The following is a 20,001-nucleotide window of genomic DNA, read 5'->3' as shown; positions in this document are numbered from 1 at the left end:
GTTTGCATTCCCACCAACAGTGTAAGAGGGTTCCCTTTTCTCCACACCCTCTCCAGCATTTATTGCTTGTAGACTTTTGGATAGCAGCCATCCTGACTGGCGTGTAATGGTACCTCATTGTGGTTTTGATTTGCATTTCTCTAATAATGAGTGATGTTGAGCATCTTTTCATGTGTTTGTTAGCCATCTGTATGTCTTCTTTGGAGAAATGTCTGTTTAGTTCTCTGGCCCATGTTTTGATTGGGTCATTTATTTTTCTGGAATTGAGCTGCAGGAGTTGCTTGTATATTTTTGAGATTAATCCTTTGTCTGTTTCTTCATTTGCTATTATTTTCTCCCAATCTAAGGGCTGTCTTTTCACCTTACTTATAGTTTCCTTTGTAGTGCAAAAGCTTTTAAGTTTCATTAGGTCCCATTTGTTTATTTTTGCTTTTATTTCCAATATTCTGGGAGGTGGGTCATAGAGGATCTTGCTGTGATTTATGTCGGAGAGTGTTTTGCCTATGTTCTCCTCTAGGAGTTTTATAGTTTCTGGTCTTACATTTAGATCTTTAATCCATTTTGAGTTTATTTTTGTGTATGGTGTTAGAAAGTGTTCTAGTTTCATTCTTTTACAAGTGGTTGACCAGTTTTCCCAGCACCACTTGTTAAAGAGGTTGTCTTTTTTCCATTGTATATCCTTGCCTCCTTTGTCAAAGATAAGGTGTCCATAGGTTCGTGGATTTATCTCTGGGCTTTCTATTCTGTTCCATTGATCTATATTTCTGTCTTTGTGCCAGTACCATACTGTCTTGATGACTGTGGCTTTGTAGTAGAGTCTGAAGTCAGGCAGGTTGATTCCTCCAGTTCCATTCTTCTTTCTCAAGATTACTTTGGCTATTCGAGGTTTTTTTGTATTTCCATACAAATTGTGAAATTCTTTGGTCTAGTTCTGTGAAAAATACCGTTGGTAGCTTGATAGGGATTGCATTGAATCTATAGATTGCTTTGGGTAGAATAGCCATTTTGACAATATTGATTCTTCCAATCCATGAACACGGTATGTTTCTCCATCTGTTTGTGTCCTCTTTGATTTCTTTCATCAGTGTTTTATAGTTTTCTATGTATAGGTCTTTTGTTTCTTTAGGTAGATATACTCCTAAGTATTTTATTCTTTTTGTTGCAATGGTGAATGGTATTGTTTCCTTAATTTCTCTTTCTGTTTTCTCATTGTTAGTGTATAGGAATGCAAGGGATTTCTGTGTGTTAATTTTATATCCTGCAACTTTACTATATTCATTGATTAGCTCTAGTAATTTTCTGGTAGAGTCTTTAGGGTTTTCTATGTAGAGGATCATGTCATCTGCAAACAGTGAGAGTTTCACTTCTTCTTTTCCTATCTGGATTCCTTTTACTTCTTTTTCTGCTCTGATTGCTGTGGCCAACAACTTCCAACACTATGTTGAATAGTAGTGGTGAGAGTGGGCACCCTTGTCTTGTTCCTGATTTCAGGGGAAATGCTTTCAATTTTTCACCATTGAGGGTGATGCTTGCTGTGGGTTTGTCATATATAGCTTTTATTATGTTGAGGTACGTTCCTTCTATTCCTGCTTTCTGGAGAGTTTTAATCATAAATGAGTGTTGAATTTTGTCAAAGGCTTTCTCTGCATCTATTGAGATAATCATATGGTTTTTATCTTTCAATTTGTTAATGTGGTGTATTACATTGATTGATTTGCAGATATTAAAGAATCCTTGCATTCCTGGGATAAAGCCCACTTGGTCGTGGTGTATGATTTTTTTAATATGTTGTTGGATTCTGTTTGCTAGGATTTTGTTAAGGATTTTTGCATCTATGTTCATCAGTGATATTGGCCTGTAGTTTTCTTTTATTGTGGCATCTTTGTCTGGTTTTGGAATTAGGGTGATGGTGGCCTCATAGAATGAGTTTGGAAGTTTACCTTCTTCTGCAATTTTCTGGAAGAGTTTGAGTAAGGTAGGTGTTAGCTCTTCTCTAAATTTTTGGTAGAATTCAGCTGTGAAGCCATTGCAGTTGATTCTTAACCTTCTGGAATCTTTCTAGTTCAACAAGTACATATTATACCTTTATTATTGAGTATATTTGTGCAGTGAGTACCACCCTGTCTGTTTCAAGATTATAGACAGAAATCAGAACTGCTCTTATTTCTGAACTTTAAGAGAGGGTACCAAAGGAAAAAAATGCCTAATTAGTTGTCATTTTGTTTTCCACTTTTCTGGTTGTTATCTGATGGTTTATTTCCTTTATGTTCTCCTAAGTTTTATATTGTAAGCATGTTGTTATGGGAAACTTGCCTCCTAAGTTCCCATGTTATTTCTTCATTGTCCAGCTGGTATAGACTCATTACTAGTAGGAGAAGATAGTTTTTGACTGCTGACTGTTTTAGTCTTGGGTATTCAAACTTAACAGTGGAAACTGGAGCATAGGAGAATCTTATGTGGTTTATTACTTCAGTTTGTTGAAAGTTAAATATTGTACAGAAGAGAGACATCCTCAGTGATAGATAACCTATTGATTAGATAAAAACTGAGACTAGCCCACATGGGAAGGACTGGAAATGCAAAGATACTCCGTGACAGTACTATCAGTAGCTTGTGAAAACGAAGGAAGGAAAATATAGTTTATTGTATTGTGTCAATTATTTTTACCCTAAGATTTTAGTCATTGAAAGTATTCAATACTGCCCTGTATTGTCCCAAAGAACAAATCCCTTTGAGACTAGAGTTTTCATTACTAATATATTTTACTTTCATTTTTATTTTTTAAGGTTGATTGTATATCCTCCACCACCTACTAAAGGGGGCTTAGGAGTAACTAATGAAGATCTGGAGTGCTTAGAAGAAGGAGAGTTTCTTAATGATGTAATCATTGATTTCTATCTTAAGTAAGTACAATGAAGCATGATCATGTCATTATGTCATTTGTTGTACAGGTTTTGATGTGAATCTTAAAGTAAATATCTCTGAAGTATTTTAACTAGCTGAAAATAACTTGCTAAAATTTCAGATTTGAAAAATTTTGTCTAGGGAAGTTTTCTCGTGTTGGCAAGTCCAGTTTCATTCCTTTACTTCCCGGAGATACTATGTACTTGAGAAGAGTTACTCTTGTTTCATTTGTTTTCCTTTGTGTTATTTGCTTGCTGTTGATTGATACTTCTTTGACTATTTTGTTGTTCAGTCACTAAGTCAGGTCCAACTCTTTGTGACCCCATGGACTGCAGCCCGCCCGACTGCTCTGTCCCTTACCATCTCCCAGATTTTGCTCAAACTCATGTCCATTGAGTCAGTGATGCTTGATGCTTTGACTATAGTATTATTGACGAAAGTACTTACATAATGACAGATCACTTTTGGAACCAGGAAGAAACAACTATATAGTTCTTTATGTGTCCTTAGCGCTGTAAAAGTTAACCAACATTTAAAAAATCTATATCACTATTCTCTTATAGTTTTCAATTTTTTATATAGCCAAGCTGAATGAATTTATAAAAAAGTTTTATAAACTTTCATGCAGCGATAATTTGTCTCTTGTCCTCATTTTGTACTATATCCTTAGACCCACATTTCTAACATTTATTTTTCAAGATGCCTCCTGATTATTTCACTGACCATTCCCAAATCAATTTATTATCATCATATAATTTCAGCCCTATCATTTTAATAATAGTGCTATCCCTATTCTAGTAAGGATAAGACTTAAAAGTCTCATGTTACCATCTGCTGTTCATCTTGAACTTTGTAGAATGAATTTCTAGAAGTTCTATTTGGGCCTTTTTAAAGAATATCTTTCATGTCTGTAGCTTTTTGAATATATGGAATATATTATATAATAACTTTTAAAATGTCTTTTTCTACTTATTCTAGCATCCTTGTCAGTTCTGGGTTGGTTTCAATTGACTGATTTTTCTCATTATGAGTCACACTTTTTTTTTCTTCTTTGCATGTCTGGTGATATTTTTACTGGGTGCTGGTATGTTCCTATAATTATTTTTGAATTTTGTTTTGAAACATATTATTTGGAAACTCCACCATGACCCATCCATATTGGGTGGCCCTACACGGCATGGCTCATAGTTTCATTGAGCTAGACAAATCTGTGGTCCATGTGATCCATTTGGTTAGTTTACTGTGACTGTGGTTTTCATTCTGTCTCCCCTCTGATGGATAAGAGTAAGAGGCTTCTGGAAGCTTCCTGAAGGTAGAGACTGACTGAGGGGAAACTGGGTCTTGTTCTGATGGGCGGGCCGTGTTTGGTAAATCTTTAATCCAATTTTCTGTTGATGGGAGAGGCTGTATTCCCTCCCTGTTGCTTGACTTGAGGCCAAACTATGGTGGAGGTAATGCAGATAAAGATGACCTCCTTCAGAAGGTCCCATGCATGCACTGATGTGGTCAGTGCTCCTGACCCTGCGCAGGCCACCACCGACCTACGCCTCCGCCAGAGCCTCTTGGACACTCACGGGCATGTCTGGGCCAGTTTCTAGTGGAGTTACTGCTCCTTTCTCCTGCGTCCTGGTGCACACAAAGTTTTGTTTGTGCCCTCCAAGCGTCTGTTTCCCCAGTCCTGTGTAAGTTCTGGTGGCTCTATGGTGGGGCTAATGGCGACCTCCTCCAAGAGGGCTTATGCCACACCCAGGTCTGCTGCACCCAGAGCCCCCGCCCCTGGGGCAGGCCAGTGCTGACCCGTCCCTCCACAGGAGACACTCAGACACGGTTCTGGCTCAGCCTCTGTGAGTTGGGTGTGCGTTCTGTGCCCTTTGCTGGTCTGAGCAGCTCAGGCGACCAGGTTCTTGGCAAGTGCACCGTCCTGGGTGGGCCGTGCGTTCTAATCACCTCCTTGGTCCCAGCTGCTTGGTTTCCCGGGTGAGCCATGAGAGCACTGTCTCAGGTGTGCCGTATGTCTCCTCTGGAGAGCTGATCTCAGACTGCGACCCTGCTGGTGGCTGTCAACCATCCAGGGTCTCAGGAAAACTTGGTTAGCAGCTGGGAGCCTGCTCACAGTTTGGCGGGAGGTGCCGTCTCTGGGGTTGAGTTTGCAGCAGCCCCTTGCCTTCCAGCTCTGGCTGTACGCCTCTCTGCCTCCAGGCGGGGAGGGCCTGTAGCAGCCAGCTGTCTCTCCTTTGGTAGTCACTCAGTCCTTGGTTCTGTGAGCAGGCCAGGCTGTGCTTTAGGTTGTTAGGTTAGAGCCTTTCACAGGAAAGTTCCTTTTCCACAGTTGCGGTTAGGCTTGTATTCTGTGGGTTTTCTTTTTTTTTTTTTCTCTTGGTTATGTTGCCTTCTGAGATTCCAAAACTCCCTACAGACCTGTCTGTGAGAATTCTGTATGCAAGTCAAGAAGCAACATTTAGAACTGGACATGGAACAACAGACAGGTTCCAAATAAGAAAAGGAGTACGTCAAGGCTGTATATTGTCACCCTGCTTATTTAACTTATATGCAGAGTACATCAGCGAAATGCTGGGCTGGATGAAGCACAAGATGGAATCAAGATTGCTGGGAGAAATATCAGTAACCTCGGATAGGCAGGTGATACTACCCTTATGACAGAAAGTGAAGAGGAACTAAAGAGCCTCTTAATGAAAGTGAAAGAGGAGAGTGAAAAATTTGGCTTAAAGCTCAACATTCAGAAAACTAAGATCATGGCACCCGGTCCCATCACTTCATGGCAAATAGATGGCAAACAATGGAAACAGTGAGAGACCTAAAGAGCCTCTTGATGAAAGTGAAAGAAGAGAGTGAAAAATTTGGCTTAAAACTCAGCATTGACAAAACTAAGATCATGGCATCTGGTCCCATCACTTCATGGGAAATAGATGGGGAATCAATGTAAACAGTGACAGATTTTATTTTGGGGGCTCCAAAATCACTGAAGATGGTGACTACAGCCATGAAATTAAAAGATGCTTGCTCCTTAGAAGAAAAGCTATGAACAACCTAAACAACATATTAAAAAGCAGAGACATTACTCTGCCAACAAAGGTCTGGCTAGTCAAAGCTATGGTTTTCCCAGTAGTCATGTATGGATGTGAGAGTTGGATGGTGAAGAAAGCTGAGTGCCAAAGAATTGATGCTTTTGAACTGTGGTGTTGGAGAAGACTCTTGAGAGTCCCTTGGACTGCAAGGAGCTCCAACCAGTCCATCCTAAAGAAAATCAGTCCTGGGTGTTCATTGGAAGGGCTGATGCTGAAGCTGAAACTCCAATACTTTGGCCACCTTATGTGAAGAACGGACTCATTTGAAAAGACCCTGATGCTGAGAAAGATTGAAGGTGGGAGGAGAAGGGGACAATAGAGGAAGAGATGGTTGGATGGCATCACCAATGTGATGGACATGAGTTTGTGTAAGCTCTGGGAGTTGGGATGGACAGGGAAACCTTGTGTGTTGTAGTCCATGGGGTCGCAAAGAGTCAGACACGACTGAGCGACTGAACTGAACTGATCTGGAAACAGTTCACTGATTTTAAACTCTTGCTTTTTAAGATTTATTAGGTAAGACCAACAGATTAATCCCCACTACTGAGGAAAGACCCTTCTGAATACTGTACTTAGTTTCTCATGAATTACGAGGTTTTCCAGCCGGGCTCGTAGTGACAGGCAGTATTCCTGCCATCTGCAGGAATGCTGGGTACCATTCTCTCTCCTTTTTTCAGATAGTTCTTTTTCCAGTCTTAAGTGTCTTCCTTACGTATATGCAGTGATCAGTATTCTGCTAAATTCTTGAGGAGGATGCTCTGCATATGTTTGGAGTTTTCTGTCTATATTGCTTTTTCCTTTCCAGTATTCTGATCTGCAAAGTCTTGCTGCCTTAGCCTTTCCTGACTCTCAGCATCTCCTGGGTTATTCCTTTCTGTGTTGTAATCTGAAATGTATCAAGGCAGTAAGCTGAGGCAATTATGGAGCTCACCATCTCTCAAGGGTCACTATTTGTTGCTGATGTCCAGTGTTTTAAAAACTATTGCTCCATGTATTTTGTTTGATTTTTTGCTTGTTTCAAATAGGAGTGTAGATCTGATCCCTCTTATTCCATCTGGGCTGGAAGTGAAGTTTCCATTATCATTGTCTCTTCACCCTCTCTTTCCTTTCTACATACTCAGTTGCCTGAGTAGTAGGTTTGGTCTCTCAAATTCATTTATCTTTCTTCTGTCATCAATCTTTTTAGTATACTTATCATACCTAAATTAATTTTTTATATCCTCTGTCTCTGTTTTCCTATCTGTTAAGTATGTTATTACCACCATTATTATTCATAAACTACTTCATGAATGCAAATCTCATTAGAAATTTTTATTTCTTATTACCCGTCAAAGTGAGTTCAGTCAAGCATTTGAGTGTTTTGATAATATGACACTAATCTGTCTTTCCTGCCATTTACTAATGACCCTGTGCCTATTGCGTAGTCCAGCAAAATTGAATTATAAACAGTCTACTAAACAAAGCCCATCCCTTAGTTACTCTTCTGCCTTAACACCCTGTTACTCTTGCTTCATGGAATATTTTCCTCTTTATCTTAACGTGTTAAAATTTTATTCCCCTTTGAAATTTTACTCCCCTTCCTCACAAGTGTTGCCGTCTTGAAAACCTTTCCCAATGAAACAGGCATTAACTCTCATAATACCTTTTTTGTATCTCTTTTATGGTTCATATAATATTTTGCCTTATTTTAAAGTTATTGGTGGCATTACGATGATTTTCCTTCTAAAGGTTGAGCATCTTACATCTTACTAAGTTTTGTATCCCTAAGTAGTGTCAAATTTATATTTTGCAAGATATATTAGATCATCTCTAGTGTTAATTTTGGTATGTTTTATTGGAAATAATTACTAAAATTTTATTTATAATTTGATTCTAAGAGTATTTTTTTGTATACTTGTTTTTCACTGAAGTGCCTGTTTCTCTGTCTCTCTGAATTCTTTTCAGAGGGGATCCTATGTTAATTTTTTGAACTGCTTCCTAATTATTTTTAAAATTGATGAACAGCTTTCAAGTAGGAAAGTGCACAAATTTTAAGTGTACAGCTCATGAATGTTCACATATATATGTACCCAGGTCATCATCCCTCAGATTAAGATAAAAGAACACGTGGGCCACACCTTGGCACTCGTTGTGTCTCCTGTCACACAGTATATGCTCTGCATGACCACATTAAAAACATTCAAGCTGAGTTTGTCTTTTATGCTTTTTAAAAGAAAAACAATTACAAGGTCATTTTTGAACCTTTATAAACTATTAGCAACATCAGAGTTCTCTAAATATGAGAGATGTAATCACTAAGTGATTGAAATATAAGCTTGTGTTGAAGAATTGTTTTACTTGGAAATGGACTAAGGATTTAGCGACTAGTTGTGTCTCAAGAGTTATTAAAATTTCTCTGGATTTTTTTAGGAATGTCATGGTTTCAGTTTTATATGTGATTGTATGTTTATCTGATTTAATATTTCCTTTTCACCCTCACTTTTCTGGGGGCAAGAACTTGTTTTTCCGCCCTCTCATTTAGTGTTGCTAGTATAGATATGGTATCTTAGCACATACTAGGAACTTGAGAAATATGTGTTAAGTAAATGAATGAGAAAATGGAAAATTTCTGCTTTAATTGATCTTGATTGAAGGTAAGGTAGTTAAAGAACAAAAAAAAAAAAAATCTGAAATCAGAGCAAACTGCAAGATTGCTTTGACTCTAATTGCACATGTAAATGAAGATTTTCAGGACACATAAAATAATTGGAGGAAAACCAGGTAAAATCTTAAAAATAACTTACTTTTGTGGTATTGTTACTTTATAGGTATCTTATATTGGAGAAGGCATCAGATGAACTTGTTGAACGAAGTCATATTTTTAGTAGCTTTTTCTACAAATGCTTGACAAGAAAGGAAAATAATTTAACAGAAGATAATCCAAATCTTTCGTAAGTCAGCCTTCCAACATACTTAAGTTTTAAGAGGAAAACATTACTATTTTGATGCTCCTAGCAAAATACCTTCTTACTGTATTTCCTAGAGTGAGCAGTGTTACCACCTGGGCGTGTCCTGGGCCTGTCTGTTCTGAAAGGCATTTCTCACCCTCCCGCTGTTCTGCTCCTCCTCACAGGGAGCCTTCCTCTTGCAGGTTGCGTTTCCAGTTGTTCTGTTGGGAATGTTGGAGGTTGGAGGGCAAGGAAAGAAGATGTCAGGATGTGTCTTCCTTACCCTCTTTGCCCTGGGCAGTTATTTTCGTAGTGATTCTAGTTCATTTGTGGGCCCTGCTCTCACTGGACGGGCAGAGCTCTGACTTCCGTCTGGGGCCACTGCTTCTTCACTCGCCCCTCCGGCACTGGGTGCAGCGTCCTCCTCCTCTGCCCAGCTCTGGGTGCCTCACTGATTGCCGTTTGTGGCTTTGTACTTCTTCTGTCACCACTGTAGCCAGTAGTTTGCACTACATTTTATCTGTCTTAAATATATATGAAGATTTATGTTTTCCTGGTTGGACTCTCACTAACATACTACTGTTTAATTAAACTGAGGTAACATTATGAAAAATACCATGTCCCCACAATTTAGCTGAATTTCTGTCCAATTAGTTTTTTGATTAATTCTAAAACTTACAGAGCAGTGGTTCAGTTCAGTTCAGTTGCTCAGTTGTGTCCGACTCCCTGCAGCCCCATGGACTGCAGCACGCCAGGCCTCCCTGTCCATCACCAACTCCCAGAATCTACCCAGACTCATGTCCATTGAGTCAGTGATGCCATCCAACAGTCTCATCCTCTGTCGCCCCCTTCTCCTCTCGCCTTCAGTCTTTCCCAGCATCAGGGTCTGAGCAGTGGTTAGGGATAGGCAAAAAAGAAGGAGGAGTAATTTTTTTATCTTAGCAGTAACTTGAATAGTTGTGAGCAGAGAGCCATTTCACCTCTCTCCCCACCCGTAATACTTTGTGTGATCATCTGTGTGGTAGGTGTATGATAAAATTAGGGGTTTCTATTTTTTTTTAAAGTTAATGTAAACATTTGTCTACCACTTTACAAGGTACATTTCTGTATAGAACAGAGCTTTTAGATATACAAGGCATTTTTCAGATGAGGAAGCAGGCCAATGAAGATTGTCAGAACTCTGATAAAGTGACAGAACTGATGGTATTTAGATCTTTCTCTTTTAACCGTTAGTCCAGAGATGTTTTTGTTTTACTGGACTGCCTTCAAAAAAATGGCTGTGAGAGTTGTTTCATCCCTTTAAAATAATAGGAGTAATAGGCAACTGAAAAGATGATTAAATGGGTAAACTGAGTTTGTTGTGTTGCTGGAGAAAAATAATAGCAATAGAGAGACTATTAACATTTATTGAGTACCTGCTTGGAACCAGGACAGTGAACAGAAGGTTATTGTTTGATTCTACAATAGTCTTATGAGATAAATGGCCATTGTTGTGAACTGAAGCTTAAAAAAGTTAGATAAGTTATCAGAAGTTGGATATAGCTTTCCAATTACAAAGTTCAAGCTCTTTCTCTTATTTATAGTATTGCAGCTATATAATTTATGGTCTAAATTGGAACACTTGAGTGAGTAAAAGGAGGCTCTATTAATAGCTACACTAGGCAACCTGTGTATATTGGTTTTATACTTATACAAACTGGAATGTGTGGTCATCCATATTTTGAGTGTCTTTATAGGTTTGAAATTTGTGCTGGTAGACAAGGCCTTCCAGGATCAACTAAGGAGAAAATCACAGTATGAAAATATTCCTTATAATTAGGGTTAACGGAGGGGGAGATATGGAAGGGGAGGCTGTAGTAAACAGATTAGATATTTAACATTTCTCATGCCCTCCTCTCTTATTTTATGTGTATAGAGATTGATGGTTGGCACCCTACACTTAATCCCACATTTTGTGTTAAGATTACTAGTCAGTGTGGAGATTATGCAGTTGGCATACCTACCTAGAAACTGAGGAAATGAAAAGGTAGATTCTGCTGTATTTAAATTTTTTTTTGATTAAAAAATTAGAAAAAACTTAGATGTTATATGCCTGATCATATATAAACATAAGACAAAACTAAGTTAGATGAGTGCCTTCTTCCAGGGTAATATAGATATTACATGTATCTTATGCATAACACATCTTCATATACACGCACCCATATACACATGAACACATACATACACATACAGACACCAATGCTCATACTAATGCTTGGCCAATGTGTATATAGTTAGTATTCACATAAAGAATCCCCACAGATTGGTTTAAAAAAAAAAAAGAATCCAGAAACAAACTTGCGAGGGATACAAACCATAATTGATGGCCAGTGAATCCTACGGGAAGATCAAGCTATCAGTGTTAGGAAATAGCAGATTAAACGATAGACACGGTCGTTACTGTGGTTTATGAGATTCAGCAAGAGCCACTCCTGTCCATCTCCCTAAACTCATCTCACAACATTCTCTCCCTTCATTTACCATCCTTCAGCTCAGCCTGCCTCCTTTTAAGTTTTGAATATGCTAAGCTCTTTGCTGTTTTCTGACGGAAATTTCTTCTTCTGGCACTTTTTCTTTTTTTCTCTCTTGGTACTTTTTTAGTTTATTTTAAAACTGTTTCTAGTAATTTTTATGTTTGTTTGTTTGTTTTCAGTTTCTCATTCTAAAATATAAGCTCCGTGAGGTCAGGGACCGCATCTGTTTTTTCTTTTACTCTATAAGTGAGTGAGTGAAGTCGCTCAGTCGTGTCCGACTCTTTGCAACCCCATGGACTGTAGCCTACCAGACTCCTCCCTCCATGGGATTCTCCAGGCAAGAGTACTGGAGTGGGTTGCCATTTACTCTATACCTGGTACATTTTTCTCAGTTCTGAGAACATACTAGGAACTCAAAAGATAATAATGTATGTTATTGAACAGGGAGAAAACTGTTAGACATTTAATTGAGAATTTTCCAGTTAGTTAGGAACAGAGAGTAAGAGATCATATTATGGCCCTATATTCCCTTTTATCATCCTTATTCCATCCAATGTCTGATGTATTCCCAGTGAAGTAAGGTTAGCATAATCAGGAAATTTATCAAACACCAACATAAAACAAAAGAAAACCAGCTGTCTCTTTTAAGATTTTTTAAATGGACAACAGAGATTCTGTACTGGGTAAAAATAATTATTTATAATCATTGTAATGGTTGGATCACTTTGAAATAAGAAAACTTGGTAAACATATGACTCATTATTTTACAAAGTTGTTCTTTTGTATAGTGTCTGATTCCTACCACATCTTTTGTCCCGTTCTAGATTCCATTTTACTCCCAACATCTGCTCCCGTAAGTTTGGTTAGATATTCTCATGGCCAGGGATAGAGCAAAATTGGGTTACTTGGTATTTAATATATAAGAACAAACCATTGTTTGTTTAATTTTCTAACTAAAAAGAGGTCCTTCCTGGGACTGAGCCAGATGTCATACCATAACCTCCTTTATGCAACTGTGAAATGCCATCCCTTTCCTAGAACCTTCTTTGACATCCAAACTTGGTTTGATATCTTCCTTCTTTAACACCCTAGTGACATAAAGAAAAGGAATTCATTCTTGGTGAATGAAAAGGATTCATTCTTGATGATTTTCTTAGATACCATCACCATAATTCATTTGTATCCCTTATGAAACTTACATTTTAGTTATTTGTTGTAGGTTTTTTTCTGTCTTCATTATTTTGTAAATTCCCTTAGGGCAGTGTGATTTTCATTATTCTTAAGAATCCAATCTTTATCAAAGAAATAAAATAAAAGATGGATGGTGCATATGCTTAACTCATTGTCCTATAATGTTCTTTTGTTTGTTTGTTTAATGTGGACCATTTTTAAAGTCTTTATTGAATTTGTTACAATATTGCTTCTGTTTTATGTTTTGGTTTTTTGGCCAGGAGGCATGTGGAATCTTAACTCCCAGACCAGGGATTGAACCTGCATCCCTTGCATTGGAAAGCAAAGCCTTAACCACTGAACTGCCAGGGTATTCCTTGTCCTATAATATTCTTATAAATGAGATAAAGGGAGAAGAATTTCATCTTTAAAAATTTAAGAATATATACCTCACCTCTCCTCTTCGGTTAAGTTTTAACAACTCCCTCATCACACATACAGCATTTAGACAGTTCTGTTAAGGTTTAATGATAATATTTTATATCAGAATAAATAGGCATAGCTGTTCATATTCAGTTGTTCAGACACTTTTAAAATCTATAGAGCATTTTATGAATTGCTGCCTTTCTCTTATCCATTATTTTATGTTTATAAATAGTGGTCATATTTAAAAACAGCCGTATGTTAATAAAAGCACATTTTCCAGTCTGTTAAATATTATGTATCTTGAAGAAGATGGTTATTCTTATCTTAAATTTTGAATTTTTTTTCTACCAAATATATCTATATTTTTATTCCCAGAATGGCTCAGAGAAGACATAAGAGAGTAAGAACATGGACTCGTCACATAAACATCTTTAACAAAGATTACATCTTTGTGCCTGTAAATGAGTCGTGAGTATTTCAGATTATTTAAAAAAAAATTGGAGGGTGGAGAAAAGTACTTTGTGCATTTTTAGTTCGTAATCAGTAAAAAACAGTATGGGTATATCAATCAAGGTATTATGTTTAAATTTTTTTCTAAGGAAGTAGCTAAAATAAATGAGTTTTTTTGTTTTGAATTTTGGTTTGACGGTGCTTATGTTGTATATATTGAAAAAAATAAAATGACAAATGCCCACAAGACTATAATGACTGAGGCATAGAGTTTTTTTTTTGGAGGTGAGGGGTACTCAAGAAAAGATTTTCTGAACAAAAAAGGAAAAGCATTCAGGGTGAATCTTCAAGTATTTAAGAGAACAAACTCTTTTAACACTAAAAGAAAAAAGATGGTGCTCTGTTTATTTATTAAAGCAGATCCTCAACAGGAAATATTAATTATATAAAAGTAAGTTTGAATTACTCAGATTTTACCCTAAGAAGTCTTAGTACTTTTTAAATTAGTTGTGAAATGTGTGTTCGGATATTACAGTGAACTTATTCAGAATTAATATTTGTCATACCCACCTTCTGAGCTATAGTTCTAGAACATATTCTTCTATATTGTTTAGATTTTGTGTTAAGATTATATTTCTTTTTCAACAGGTCTCACTGGTATCTTGCAGTCATTTGTTTTCCATGGTTAGAAGAAGTTGTGTATGAAGATTTTCCACAAACTATACCCCAGCACTCCCAGGCTGAGGAATCCCAACATGGCAGCAGAACAATAGGTGATAAACCTAATGTGGATCATGTTTTTAATAATGATGGCAACAGTAAAATGGTTATGGAGAACAATATGGGGTTGAAAGATAGTGTAAATAGTATAGTTACTTCTTATCATTTAGTTTATTAGAAGAAATGTCTGGAATTTTCATGATACCCAGACTCATGTATAAACAAAGTGTAATTCTCAAGTTATACTGTTCTATCAAGTTTATCATAGCACTTTTTATAACATATTCTTGCTAAGAATTCACATCATGTATCTTCAGGCATAACTTGAAATCTGCCCCTTTTTTCCTTTCTCTTGGTATGAATCAGGACAGGTGGTGTTGACACCAGTCATTTGGCTAGGTGATAGAGGGGTCGCTTTCTTCCATGATTTTTATGTTGCAACGCAGATAGATCTTAAGTAGGTAAATAAGCCTCCTTTCTTCGAGAAAAAAATCAAACTATATTTTATAGCTGTAAGCCTAAGCAGAAAGCAGAATTAATATTAGTCATTAACATTAATACTAGCCAAAACCTGTATCTTTTGTGGGAGAAAGAAAAACTGAAAAAGTAACGTGATTATTTTCAATTTTGTCTAATTCTCCTGTGCTGTAAAAGTGTATTTATGCAACACCCTGTGATCATATGTTAGAAGAATTGTTACTAGGTGAATTAATGCTCCTCTGCATTAAAACAGCAGAGATTTTGATAAATGAGCATTCTATGAACGTTGTCTTTTTATAAGAAACTGGCCCAGCTAACTGGTATTTCAAGATTTGGCTGTAGGGTTTATGTATTGTCTGATGACAGCTAATGAAGCATTGTCTGTTTTATCTATCACTTGGACTTTTTTGGTAATATTAACCATTAAAAAAAAAACTGAGTAGTTCCCAGGTATTCTTTTTCCTTTAACTACTAGTGTGCATACACATTACAGTTTTTATCCCACTACTTTGTGGTAGACATAAAATAAACACACATAACTGTTCTGTTATTTCTGACTAGATAACAATCTGCATACTGCTTCAGCACTGTCCTCGGGTACAGAAGATTCTCAAGTAAGTGGGCTTTTATGAATATGGAGGGAGGGAAACTCATGAATGTACAATTCTGTGTCTCAAACAAGGCATAGCTAGGTAGGGTATGACAGGTACAGGTGGACCATATGATTAAATTATGCTGATTTATGATTCTTTGATTTATTTTGTTGGTATAGGGAGAGATCAAGGGAAATTGTCTTTCTTTTTGCATCTGTTTATCTTACTTTAGCTTCCTAGATTCATTTATTTAGTAGTTTATCTGATCATCTTGGTCAGCTAATTTTCCAATTTCTATGGGAAAATGTACTTTTATTCTTCATCATTTCATCAGTTTTTGCAATAATCGTTGTTCAGTTGCTGTCATATCTGACTCTGTGATCCCGTGGACTACAGCATGCCAGACTTCCCTGTCCTTCACTATCTCCCAAAGTTTGCTCAAATCCATGTCCATTGAGTTGGTGATGCTATCCAACCATCTCATCCTCTGTTGCCTCCTTCTCTTCCTGCCCTCAGTCTCTCCCAGCATCAGGGTCTTTTTCAGTGAGACAGTTCTTTGTATCAGGTGGTCAAAGTATTGGAGCTTCATCTTCAGCATCAGTCCTGTAATCAATATTCACGGTTGATCTCCTTTAGGATTGACTGGTTTGATCTCCTTGCAGTCCAGGGGCTCTCAAGAGTCTTGTCCAACAACACAATTCAAAAGCATCAGTTTTGCAGTGCTCAGCCTTCTTTGGGCTTCCCTTGTGGCTAAGCTGGTAAAGAATTCCCCTGCATTGGGGGAGACCTGGATTCGATCCCTGGGTTGAGAAGATCCCCTGGAGAAGGGAAAGGATACCTACTCCAGTATTCTAGCCTAGAGAATTCCATGGACTGTGTAGTTCATGGAGTTGCAAAGAGGCTTACACAACTGAGTGACTTTCACTTTCAGCCTTCTTTAATTTCCTGCTCTCATATCTGTACATGACCACTGGAAAAACCATGGCTTTGACTAGACAAACTTCTATCAGCAAAGTGCTGTCTTTGATTTTAATACACGGTCTAGGTTTGTCTAGCTTTCCTTCCAAGGACCAAGTGTCTTTTCATGGCTGCAGTCACCATCCACAGTGATCTTGGAGCCTAAGAAAAGAAAACCTGTCACTGTTTCCACTTGTTCCTTTGAATAAACAGGGTGACAGTAGACAGCCTTGACATACTCCTTTCCCAATTTTGAACCTTTCTGTTGTTCCATGTCCAGTTCTGACTGTTGCTTCTTGACCCATATACAGGTTTCTCAGGAGACAGGTGAGGTGGTCTGGTATTCCCATGTCTTTAAGAATTTTCCGCAGTGAAAGGCTTTTTGTGTAGTCAGTGAAGCAGAAGTGGATGTTTTTCTGGAATTCCATTGCTTTCTTTATGATCCAACGAATGTTGGCAATTTGATCTCTGTTTCCTCTGCCTTTTCTAAATCCAACTTGTACATCTGGAAGTTCTCAGTTCACATACTGCTGAAGCCTAGCTCGAAGGGTTTTGAGTATTACTCTCCTAGCATGTGAAATGAATGCAATTGTGTGATAGTTGGAACATTCTTTGGCATTGCCCTTCTTTGGGATTGGATTGAAAACTGACCTTTTCCGGTCCTGTGGCTACTGCTGAGTTTTCCAAATTTGCTGGCATATTGAGTGAGCACTTTAACAGCATCATCTTTTAGGATTTGAATTAGCTCTGCTGGAATTCCATCACCTCCACTAGCTTTGTTCATAGTAATGCTTCCTAAAGCCCACTTGACTTGACACTCCAGGTTTTCTGTTTCTAGGTGAGTGACCATACCATCATGGTTATACAGGCCATTAATCCAGGTCATTAAGCCTTTTTTTTGTATAGTTCTGTGTATTCTTGCTGCCACTCTTTAATGGCAGCTCCCTTCTGCTTCTCTTAGGTCCTTACTGTTTCTTTTTTCATGCCCATTGTTGCATGAAATGTTCTCTTGATATCTCCAATTATCCTGAAGAGATCGCTAGTCTTTCCCATTCTATTGTTTCCCTTTATTTCTTTGCATTGGTTACATAAGAAAACTTTCTTATCTCTCCTTACTATTCTCTGGAACTCTGCATTCAGTTGGGTATATCTTTCTCTTTTCCTCTTGCGTTTTGCTTCTCTTCTTTTCTCAGCCTCCTCAGACAACCACTTTGTCTTCTTGCATTTCTTTTTTTTGGGGATGGTTTTGGTCACCACCTCCTGTACAATATTTTACATTCCACTTTCTGTTTTTATAAATTGTTGGTAAAAATCATTCAAAGTAGACTCACGGTTAATCCATATGACTTCTGTGGCTAAGATAGTTACTGTTAGCTTTTCTTCAAATGGACCTCAAAACTGATATTTATAGTCTAGATTTGGTATCTTAATTGATTAAGGTAGTCACCTGATTATTTTTTTATACATACAGATAGCAGTAGCCTCGCTGGCAAAGGCTTATGTCTTTATTGTCACTGGAACAGAGTGGGCAGAAGGAAGGAGGTTTTCTTCTTTAATATCTTGGTGGCAGAATAGGGGAGTTTCTTCTTGCTTCTAGAGCCAGGTTTCCCAAATTGAGTTCTGTTTTAAGATGCATTTATGATAAAAAGGATTTTAAAATCAGTTAAGCTGAGTAAATCCTGTGTTCTATTTCCCTCCTTGAGATTTACTGTAATATTAGCATAATAAAGATAACTGAGAAGTTCTGCATATTAAAGAAAATTTGATCTATTGATTCTTAAATTTATCAGCAAAAATAACAAAATACCCCATCTCTTGTCCTTGAAAGTGAAAGTGAAAAGTTGCTCAGTTGTGTCCAGCTCTTTGCAACCCCATTGACTATATAGTTCATGGAATTCTCCAGGCCAGAATACTGGAGTGCGTAGCCTTTCCCTGCTCCAGGGGATCTTCCCAACCCAGGGATTGAACCCAGGTCTCCCACATTGCAGGCGGATTCTTTTCAGCTGCCTGTCGTTCAGGCAGCTGAACCACAAGGGAAGCCCTCTCTTGTCCCTTAATATACATTAATACTTTGCTTCTTGTGCTTCAAAGGGAAGAAGTCTGTCTCTACTGACTTCATTTACTTTGTTAAGAAAATGTGATTAAGGACAGATTCAATTAACTTGTTTATCTTTTTTAAGATGGCAACTCTGAATACAAGTAATTCAAGTTCCAGTTTGTTTTTTAGGCTATGTTAAAGCTCCATAACTTCTTAAGGTCACATGTAAAAGTTTATAAACTTTTTCACCAGTGACAGATAATAATAAATTTTAAAAACAAAATTGGCTTACTTGAGATGATGAAAAGAACTCTTATTTTAAATTTTAAAGTTATATGAAACATTTTTAAAAATGACTGAAAGTTTATTTATTCAAACTAGCTTTAATTTCAAAGTCATAAAAATTCATGTTATTTCAGAGTCCTGAGATGAATGTGACAGTACCAAAGAAAATGTGTAAAAGGTGCGTACATGCTGTAATACATATTTCAGATATTTAGGTTTATTTCATATTACAAATACATACATCTTGATTTCTTTCTTTGCTTTTCATAGGCCATGCATTCTCATACTAGATTCCTTGAAAGCTGCTTCTATACAAAGCACAGTTCAGAATTTACGGGAGTAAGTAGTGATGATTTTACTATAATCTCATATATGTGAGTTGTAAAAATTAAGTTGTTGAAAAAAGTCTAGTTTTTAGTTTGAAACTCAGATGATTTTATTAGCATTTTTGAAGCCTCACAAGTTATAATTTGTGCTGTTAACGTTTAAGTCTTTTGAAATGTGGCTAGAGGCAACATATTTGGCAGCAGATGTTTCTACATCTTTGTGAAAGTTTACATAATAGTAAAGAAATTTCTGTTCAAATCACTCTACTTTTTCTTGATTTAAGGTATTTAGAGGTAGAATGGGAAGTTAAACGAAAAACTCATCGTGAATTCAGCAAAACAAACATGGTGGACCTGTGCCCTAAAGTTCCTAAACAGGATAATAGCAGTGATTGTGGTGTATATTTACTGCAATATGTGGAAAGCTTCTTTAAGGTATGTAAAGATATAAATAAGTTTTTTTATTCACAGTTACTAGCATATAATCACAAATTACTGGGCAAGCAAAGAAGCAGGAAAATGTTAGAGGTGATCAAGAAAGAAAAAAAAAAGACATAGAACCATATATAACCCAAATATTAGAGTTAAAAGATAAGAACTTTAAAATAATTTGATTAACTTATTGGAGAAAATAGAGATGAACAAAATGGGTGAAAATGGAATCTGCTTTAAAAAAAATGTTGAGTGGACATTCTAGAACTGAAAGTGCATACTGATATATCTGAAATTAAGAACTTATTGGATGGGTTTAATAGCAGACTGAATATGACAGAAGACAGGATTAGGGAACTTTAAAAAAGGACACTAGAAAGTATCCCACTGTAGCTAAGAAAGGAAAAAGAATGTAAAGAAGAGAAAAGTGCAAAAGAGACAAGTGTGGTACAGTCAAAAAGTCTGATTTACATATAGTTGGAGTCGCAGATGGATTCAAGGCAGAGAGAGAATAAGACAGACAAATTTGAAGAAAAATTTCAAGACCAAAGACTTGTGGATTGAAGAATCTCAGAAAACCATCAGCTACATAAGTACAATGACACGATTGGGTATTATTTTCTAGCTCCTCAGAGATTCTATAGGAACTGTAGCAACAGTAAAAAGAGTTTTAAATAGCAAGGAATCACTC

The 20,001-nt window shown here is 37.1% G+C and overlaps 1 protein-coding gene across 9 annotated transcripts in view; it reads left to right on the top strand.

The window, feature by feature from the left end:
- SENP7 (SUMO specific peptidase 7) overlaps window positions 1–20,001 on the top strand; it is a 161,978-nt gene that overhangs the window by 138,782 nt on the left and 3,195 nt on the right. For 8 of the 9 annotated variants that reach the window (XM_043449157.1, XM_043449158.1, XM_043449164.1 and 5 more), the window contains 8 exons: window positions 2,787–2,903; window positions 8,798–8,920; window positions 13,405–13,497; window positions 14,128–14,252; window positions 15,241–15,293; window positions 18,687–18,730; window positions 18,823–18,891; window positions 19,163–19,313. In XM_043449157.1, the coding sequence (XP_043305092.1) occupies window positions 2,787–2,903; window positions 8,798–8,920; window positions 13,405–13,497; window positions 14,128–14,252; window positions 15,241–15,293; window positions 18,687–18,730; window positions 18,823–18,891; window positions 19,163–19,313 (775 nt within the window). The remainder of the gene's footprint in view (window positions 1–2,786; window positions 2,904–8,797; window positions 8,921–13,404; window positions 13,498–14,127; window positions 14,253–15,240; window positions 15,294–18,686; window positions 18,731–18,822; window positions 18,892–19,162; window positions 19,314–20,001) is intronic. The other variant, XM_043449159.1, reaches the window with a different exon arrangement.

The sequence above is a fragment of the Cervus canadensis genome, chromosome 27 (assembly GCF_019320065.1).
Source record: "Cervus canadensis isolate Bull #8, Minnesota chromosome 27, ASM1932006v1, whole genome shotgun sequence".
In the NCBI taxonomy this organism is placed as follows: Eukaryota; Metazoa; Chordata; class Mammalia; order Artiodactyla; family Cervidae; genus Cervus; species Cervus canadensis.
This window is presented reverse-complemented; position numbering and strand designations above follow the sequence as displayed.